General features: G+C 25.3%; 2 protein-coding genes across 2 annotated transcripts; both read left to right on the top strand.

The window, feature by feature from the left end:
* Positions 1 to 2,721: 2,721 nt before the first annotated feature.
* On the top strand, positions 2,722 to 3,597 carry EIN_522300 (hypothetical protein; the record flags this gene model as incomplete). The annotated part of the gene is made up of 1 exon (XM_004258476.1): positions 2,722 to 3,597. One exon carries the CDS (start codon positions 2,722 to 2,724, stop codon positions 3,595 to 3,597), a length of 876 nt encoding a protein of 291 aa, XP_004258524.1.
* Positions 3,598 to 7,700: 4,103 nt separating this feature from the next.
* Positions 7,701 to 8,318, top strand: EIN_522310 (hypothetical protein; the record flags this gene model as incomplete). The annotated part of the gene is made up of 1 exon (XM_004258477.1): positions 7,701 to 8,318. One exon carries the CDS (start codon positions 7,701 to 7,703, stop codon positions 8,316 to 8,318), a length of 618 nt encoding a protein of 205 aa, XP_004258525.1.
* Positions 8,319 to 9,430: the final 1,112 nt, after the last annotated feature.

Raw genomic sequence — 9,430 nt, forward strand, 5'->3', positions numbered from 1 at the left:
TTAATAAAAACTTGACTCGCGCTTTCAATAAATACCGTCTTATAATTTTCTGAAAAAATTAATTTAATTTTGATGTGGGAAGTGGCGGAATTTTATACACATCTTGAAATAACACATTTTTGAGTTCGTTATTTTTGAAATGAATTGTTATGCTTTGGTTCGCCAATTCACTGTAATATTTTTCAAACACCACTTTAACTGTTTGCGCCGCATTATCATTTGGGAAGTTTTTGAATTGTGACAGAAAGCATTTTTTAATATCAATTTTGCCAGTTGTGAATATATAAATCGATGAATTAGAAAGATCTGTAAATGTTTCATTTGGAAACGTACTTTTCTTTGTTTTGGACTTTGTAATTAAAATATTTGAAGGAGTCACCGTAACACGGGTGGACTCTACACACGTCAAATATATCCATTTACCGTTAGTGATAATGACATTGTCGCAATTTTGAATGTAAAGATAAGATGACACGACACCATCAAGACATACATCTCTACATTTTCCAAATAATAGCCATTTACTTCTTTTGAGTGAAGAAATGGTAAAAGTGACATTGCGACACTGTGAAATGATTGCTTTTTTTAAACTGCCAATAACGTCAATTTTAATAGTAATATTTCTTTGGATAACACACAACACAACACTAAGAATATTAACTCTAATGTTATCACAATTGTCTATAGTGACTTTAGTAGCCGCTATATTAAACAGTGTTATATTAGACATATGGTAGATTATCACTCTAGACAGTCGATAAGTTGAAAAATAGAGGTTTGTTATTAACGAGTTAATAATTTCAAAGTGATCAATCACACTCAAAAAACTTTCCATGTATTCACATTTATATTTGACTTCACTTCCTTCATTTAAGTGTTGGAGACTCTCAAATTCCAATTTCCTTGTTTCTTCTTGTTTTTCACTTGTTTTTTTAATACGTTCTAATGTCATATAATCACTATATTTGCTTTGAATGTTATTGTTGTTTTGCACATATCTGACCCACTTATCATAATCGCTCCCGCGCTTACCAAATAAGTCATATGGTTTAATTAATGATAATGAAAATATCTCAACTTCGTCAATTCCACATTTGTTAGTCAAAAACACTTTGTTACAAATATTAGCACCGCAAACAAAGTCACTTTGTGTTTCACTGGTGATACAATCAAACACGCTAATTTTGTGTCTCCACAAATTTAAAATAAGTTCGTCGTATTCAACACAATAAATATCACATAAAATACACTTCTCTAGAAAAACAAACACTTTTAAGAAACCGTTTTCAACTCTTTTGTTATTGCAAAGTATTTCACTGACTTCCTGTAATAAAACTTTGTCAGTGTTATTCCACAACACAACAGACTCAATACTTGGCAATGACATCACTCGTTCAACAATTTCTTTGTTTCGTATTGCCATGTTGATGTTCATTCGTTTCAATGCAATTAATTGGTCTATTTTTATATTTTTAAAATTTTTTGAAAAACAATAATATGACTCTATTTTTCGTGTTATTTCACTTGTTGTTTGATTAAATCTGAACCGTTGCTCGCGTAAAACATAATTATATAATGGTTGTGTTCGGACAATTCGAATTCGTTTGACTTTATTAAGAAGTTTATTGTTGCTCTCAAGCACCAACTCCCCACATTGCAACGTTTCGATCTTCGGAAATGTTTTTGCTATGAATTTTAACATGCAATCACAATAAATTTTTCTTTTGGAATAATTAAGTGTAAATGTTTCAATAGAAATGTTTATAAATGGGTTTATATGAAGAGAATTAATTGTTTGTTGACATTTCTTGTTGACTTTAATAAATGTTTTTAATGCGTCTATCGTGTTGAGATATAACGCGACGTTCATTAAATAAACACTTTCAAGTCGTTTCATTATTTTTGAAAGGCTGATCTAATTTTTAGTTTAAATAAAACAAATAATCAAAAAAAATATTAATTCATCAATTGAATTTAGTAAATTTATAATTTGAAACTCAAACTTCAAACTTTTTTACTTTATTAAACATTTGAATAACATATTTATTATAAAGTTTTTTAATTAAAAGTATTAAGTTGTAATATGAAATAATTAATCAATTACAATCAAATATCGTGTATAACAACAGCAAATGGTTCTATTGTTGTAAAAAATGGTTGGGCAAATTATTTATGTGTGAAGTGATAGATACAACAAAAGAATTTGACAACTTGTTTCATTAAAAACAAAACAAAACATATCATAATCAAAAAACAACACGTTTGGAAGACTCGAACATTGTATTGTAGTTCTGTGGTCGGTTAAAAGTTATTCATGTGAAACTGTAATAACTGTGTAAATGCCAGTTTGCTTTCCGAAAGAGTGTATTTGAAAATATTGAAAAAGTACCCACGACTAAAATAAAAATTTTTTAAAAAATGATCCAAAACATTCAGTTTGTTCACGGCATTTTGTGTTATTTCGAGTAAATAACAACAATGATAACACCATTTATTAAAAAAAGAATTAAATGATATTAACTTTATTTATGTTATTGGTTATGTTATTAGAAAATTGTATAAATAATAGTAATATTATTACTATTATCATTTATTATATTTAAAAATAAATAAAAAAAGAATAAATCAGGTTTTTAGAATAAATAAAGTGTTTAGACTTTTTAACTGAAACTATAAAATAAAAATTTTAAAACGAAAAAAAAAACAACTGTCAGATCATAAATGACAACACTCGACAGTTATCATATTATGATAGTTTCAAAATATTTCAAAACAATTGAAGACTATATTAACTTGGAATTGGTGTGTAAGAAATGCATTTGTAACATGGAAAAGTTTCATTTCAACCCGATTCCCCTAAGTTACAAAACGATAAAATACTTTCCAAACATCGAGACACTTCATTTATGGCACATGTATGATGAAAATTTTGGTAATGAGTTTCTTGTTGATCATCAAAATGATAAATGTCACCAAAATATTATTAAATGTAACAATGTTGTTGTAACAAAATCGTTTTATCAAATTGTCGTGTGGTTTCATGTATATTACCCCACAGTCGATCAATACAAAAATTTAAACTTCAAATTCAAAAATGTTATTTACACACAAAATGATCGTATCAAATTTGGGAATACAATACCATTATGTGTCACACAAATTGGACTATATTGTTTCAATGAATGTCAAAATCTGAGTAGTATCATATTACCATCAAATGTCACATCACTTGGGTTTGGGTGTTTTAGTTGTTGTAAATATTTAAGTAATATAGTTATACCAACCAGTGTCATATCAATTGACGATTATTGTTTTTATGAGTGTAGAAGTTTGAGTGATATAACAATACCTATAAATGTGACTACAATTGGTGATTATTGTTTTAGTAAATGTAATTGCCTTAGCTATGTTAATATTCCATCTAATGTCATCTCATTGGGTTTTGAGTGTTTTGATGGATGTAGTAGTCTAAGCAGTGTGGTAATACCGTTATGTTATACATCAATTGATGAAAATTGTTTTCCAGCAAATACCAAAATTTATGATCCAAATGGTCTAGTTAACCGATTTATTGTGTCAAAGTCGCAATATATTTAATCACATATATTCTTAACAAACAAGAAGTAATTTAGTGGTTTAATAAAATTTAAAGTTTTGTAACAATTTTGACAAAAACTGATTTGGGTTTGACCAGTTTAAAAAAAGAATTTGAAGTTTTTAAAAAAATTTACTCAACATTTTTTTTATTAATTCTGTAAATAATTACTAAACAACTTTTTAAAATAACATTCTATTAAAATAAACTACTACCATTATAATAACAGTCACAGTTATTAATATTCAACTAAAAGTTAATACCAGTGAACCTCCAGCTGGAATACAACAAAGCTCTTAATTGAAAATCGTATATCATCAGTTAAGTCGTCATGTTCGGCCTCGTAATTTTGAATTTTGCACATATTTTCATTAATACCTTTTTTGCTCACATACAAATCATAAGCAGGACCAAAAGAAAAAAGTGCTTTATTATTCTTTTGAGAGCCTATTTTCAGGTCGTAATTCTTTGAATAATTTCTATTTTTAAAAAGTCTACAGTTTAAAGTCCCATCTCTTACAAGCGAAAATAGAAATGACTTGCCAACGTTCACAATTGTGTTTTCCAAACTGATTTTACCAAAAAATGCGCCACCAAACTTGTTATTATTGGTGTCTTCTATTAGAAAACACACATTTTCCTTGTTCATGATTTTTCTTTCAAACACTGAATTGTTAAACGACCAGTTATCTATGTCTGAATTGAATATAACACTTTTGATCTTCATTCCAGTCATTGTTTCAAAAGATTTTTTCTCTTCAAGTGTTATATGTTCTTTTTTCAATCTCTCGGCTTCTTCATTTTCATCTTGTTGCTTTTTCAATTTAATAAATTCATCAACATCTTTCATATCATCAATTGTGTCGTTATTTGATTCAACAAATTCGTCAATAGCTTGTTTTATGTGTTTTTTATATAAGTCATATTTCTTTTCGGCAAGTGCCATACTGACATTAACCATTTCATACAACTTTTTGTTGTCATTTTACGTTGAATACATACTTAACTCACTTCGAATTTTATTGGACGTATCATCCAACTTTATGATAAGTTCGGTTAGTGATGTTGCTATGTTCTTTTTTTCTTAATTGTTTCACATAATTGATTTATATAATTCTCTGTATTAGACATGCGTTTAGCCATGTCAAGTGATACATCGTCCACGTATTTATCTCTATTCGATTTTTCCAAGTCTGAAATTTCTATTGCCAAGTTTTTGCAAAGTGTCGCTAGTGTATTCAAAACTTTATCCATATGTTTAATTATGTTCTTTGTATGCTGTAATAAACCCTTATTTATTTTAATAATTTTTTAAGTAATTTGTTAATTTTAATTAAAGTAAAAGAAAAGGGTATTTTTTTAAAAAAACCTACAAAAGGTATTAAAATTAACAATTATATTTTATTTGTTTGTTTATCCAAGTTTTCTTGTTATAACATTTACTGTTTTTATAATTTAATGATTAAACCCAATTAAATTAATAATTGTTTTAACAAGTTTCCAGTAACAAAATTAAAAATGTGTGTTGTTATTTTTAAACGTTACCTGGTAATTTCTAAATCAATAAAAGATGTAATAATCTGGAAGCCATTTTGAAGGTTGTTTTATTATTTTTAAACTTTAAATATTTTAATAAGTACATTTTTAAACTGTTGAAATGTTCATATTTTAAATAAAAAGGTGTTTACACAATTATTATCACACTTTTTAAATAATTTTTTATTATGACTGCCATTAATTATATATATATTAAAATTTAAACATATTAAAAATAAATTAAACAAGAAAAATCATACACAAAAATATAAAATGTTAAGTATAATATAAATTTAATTTATTTTTATATTTGTTTTTACAAATAATTTCATTAAAACAAGTTTTGTCACAAAAATGTAAAAATGACTTTTTTGAATAAAAAGTGTAATTTGTTAATTTTATGCCTATTTCACATTTTTTTTGAATTGTTTCTAAAGTTAAAGGGTTTCTTGAGGATAAGGTGTATCCTCAGGATCAAAGCTATCCTTATTAAAAAATATTTTTCTGAGGATACAAAAAATAAATCCATAAGGTTCAGTTCCCCATAAAGCCCACTCTCATACCCCAAGTTATAATTTACACTTAATATTTTGAGTCAAAGTTCAATTTTTAAATAATGGTAATAATTTGTCATAAATGCCAAAAAATTAAATACAATCAAAAAATCGTTACGATAATCAGTAAACAAAAACAATAATTATATCTCGCTTACTTGAGACGGGAAATAACAAATTGTGTATTCAACTTGTTCATATTATGATTATATACTTATTGAAATTATTTACGAATCCGTCTTTATAACATAATAATTAAAATCTACATTTAAATTGATAATTGTTTTTTTAATCAAAATGAAAATTGAAAAAGTCGAAAACACTGATTTAATAATAATGCATTTTTAAAAAAACAAATTTATTAATATTTTTGTAATTTATGCAATTATTCAAATTTATTATAATAACAAAGTTAATCATATTGTGTATAATTTAAAAAGAATGTTTCATTTTGATATTAACTTGTGTTTTAAACAGATTTACAGTTCTGAGGATGGCAATTATTTTCTGAGGATGACAGAAATAGAAAGTTTACACTTTTACATCTGTCTGAAATGTATATTGAGTAAGTTACTATTTTTGAATATGGGAACACGTCATTTCACTTTTTAGATGTTTGAGTCTGTGTTGATAATGTCTGTTTGTTACACGACTTACCATCCTCAGAGATATTTATAGCACTGCCACTATTGATTTAAAATAAATAATAAAATTATATTTTCAAAGATTATTTATAAAGTGGGTTTTTGTTAATTGATTATATCAAAAATCGTCAAAACACAACAAAAACGCCAAATAATAAATAAAATTGTTTATTGAATTAAAGATACATTTATTGAAATTAATATCGTATAATAAAAAAATAATATAAACATATATTTCTTGTGTATATATGTTTTGAAATATAAATAAAGCCGTTTAAAACAAAAATGATTTTATTTTACAAATTTGTTTATTTATCAATCGTTGTTTTATCGATCTTCAAAACCTCGCGTTTTGAATTTGCGCAAATACATAAATTGTCATCGCATAAAGTATACGTTATTAATATGTTATTTGCTATCAATTTTTATTGTTTGAAATATCATGAATTGATTCATAATAAATTGTATTTTTTGTGAAAAAGATTAAAAATTGTTAAATTAATTTGTTTTGTGATTTTGATAAATAAATCGACTTTTTCGATAAATTAAATTAATTTTTATTGTTTTCATATGAACCAAGGTTAGTCAAGTGGTAAATCAGAAAATAGAAATAGATTATTTTTTTGTAAAAATTAACTGAAAGAATCATCTTTCAAAAAATCCATAAATAGCATTTTTAAAGAAAATCATGTGTTTCAAAATATACCTTATTTATCTTAGGCAAAAAAATCTAAATTGAAAGAAATTATGTTTAAGATATTTACCATCGTCAGAAAAATTAACAATCCCCATGAATCCCTTAATAATTGCTATTTTTGTACTAAAAAAACTTTTTTGTGTCATCTGTTTTTTTTCATATTTTTCAAGTTACAAATATAGTTAATTTTTATTAATTTGTTCATTTTTATTAAATTACTTTTACTATCATAAAGTTCAATTTAATTGTTATGTTCTTTCATTGTGTTTTTATAAATAAAATACAAGTAAAATCATTAAATTCAATTTTTTAATATATTTTTTCTTTTTTTTTGATAATTCAAGAACTTGTTTACAAGTGAAAACAAAATGACAATTCCCAAAACTTTTAATAAATAGAAAACAAGAATTTTTTGTTTTATACTAACTGTTTATACATATCTATTAATGACTGACAAGCTTATTTTAAACGATTTGATATATCAATTTGAAGTAAATGCTATGATTTTTATATATATTTAACCAACCACAAAAGATTTTTAATCAAAAAAATAATTTACGAAAACAAATATCACGCAATATAATAAAACAATATAGTCATATTAAAAATCGTATTTATATTATATTTAAAACATGTAGTATTTATTAACAGCCAAATCAATTAATCTTCAAAACATGCAATTTTTGTTTTTGGCTTCAATACTCGCTATATCCAATGCTGAGTACTATGTCGAAAATTTGACAGACAATTATAAAGGTGAAGTTATGACATTCACAAAATATGAATTTGGATTCTGTTACCTTTTTACTGCGAACAAAGGTACTTCTTATAAGTACACCAAAGAAGGTGACAACGCCAAGTATTACACTTATTCGGATTCACAATGTCAAACTGGTGAAACGCTTAGCAAAACAATTACAATTGGTGGAACATCTGCAACTTCTTTCTTTGCTCCATCACATTTGTTCTTCATTAATGCATTCGATGAGAAAAATTGCCCAAATGCTGACCGACTCTATAGAACATATTATACTTCCAAAATTGACAAAACCAATTCACTTATAACTATTTTCAGTAAAGGAGATTATTGGAGGTATGAAGTCAGACCACTTGATGGCAAAGATTGGGTTTATTCAGTCTATTGCTCAGACGAAAATTGCAAAAATGTTGTTAATGCAGACAAGACTTATCAATGTAACACTTGTTATGGTACAACTAATATTTTGGTTCAATGTGGTGCATCTTCTTTATACATCATATCTTTCCTTCTTACTTTCATATTCTTCCTCTAATTAATTTTTTGGTTATTTATTTGTGAATTTTAACTATGTTATTCCTTATACATGAATCAAATAGATTTTTATTTCTTGTGATATATGTGTAAAAATGAAACAAACTCAAATTTTTTATTTAGTTATTTTTACTTCTGTTGTAATTTTTTAAAGTATTAAATTTGACTCTTATAAACTTAATTAGTTTATTCCTTAAAACTTTCACAAGTTATTTTTTATTTGTTTTTTAAATAAGTTAATTAATTGTTAACAGTAAAACTTTAGAATCAATTGTTGTTATAACACAATTATTAATTAAATAACAATAAACGTGTTATTTTTATTGTATTTATATGGTGTCATCAAACAATAAAAATTTTTAAAACAAATTCAAATGTTATATAATTACACACATTTTAGTATTTTTACTTATATAAATATTCAACACCTTTTAATTTAATTATATAAGAAAGTGTTTAATCAATGTATTCAATTAAAACATTTTTTCTTATTAAACAGTCATAACATTTAATATCAACAGTTTTTTTTGATATTTTTAATCCGCTTTAAATTTTTGCAATCAAAAAAAGATAATGAAATGATATTTTTGACATTTTTACCCAAACAAACTTCTATCGTATTTAACGGTATATTCGAAGACATATTTTTAACGTTGACTTCATCTAGAATTTTTAAAATGCCGTTTTTTCAATCCATTTTGGATCAACACAATACAACACAACAACTCCTTTGAAAATGTATTTGTATATTAGTAACGTGAATAAAAATACACGTTACTATTATATTTAGAGAAAAGTCGATACTTCCTTTAAAAATGAAACTTGGTAAGATATTTAGAAATTCAATGTTTTTGAAACTTAAACAGTTTTCAAATGCAAAACCGTTGGTGACATTTTTATCAAGAAATGTGACTGAAATTAAATCAGTACAATTGGATATTTTGAGTTTTGTATTTGAAGCGATACAAAGTTATTCAAGATAAGAATGTGTGAAGTTAAAACCCTCGTAATTAGAATAACTTGTTGGAAACACAAGTTTTCGTAATTGTTAATTATAACGTAAGGTGTTGATGTACATTTTTGTTATACCCTCTGGTAAAGAATGGGGAGAAA

The sequence above is a fragment of the Entamoeba invadens genome (assembly GCF_000330505.1).
Source record: "Entamoeba invadens IP1 unplaced genomic scaffold scaff_1105074725903, whole genome shotgun sequence".
Classification (NCBI taxonomy): Eukaryota; Evosea; order Mastigamoebida; family Endamoebidae; genus Entamoeba; species Entamoeba invadens.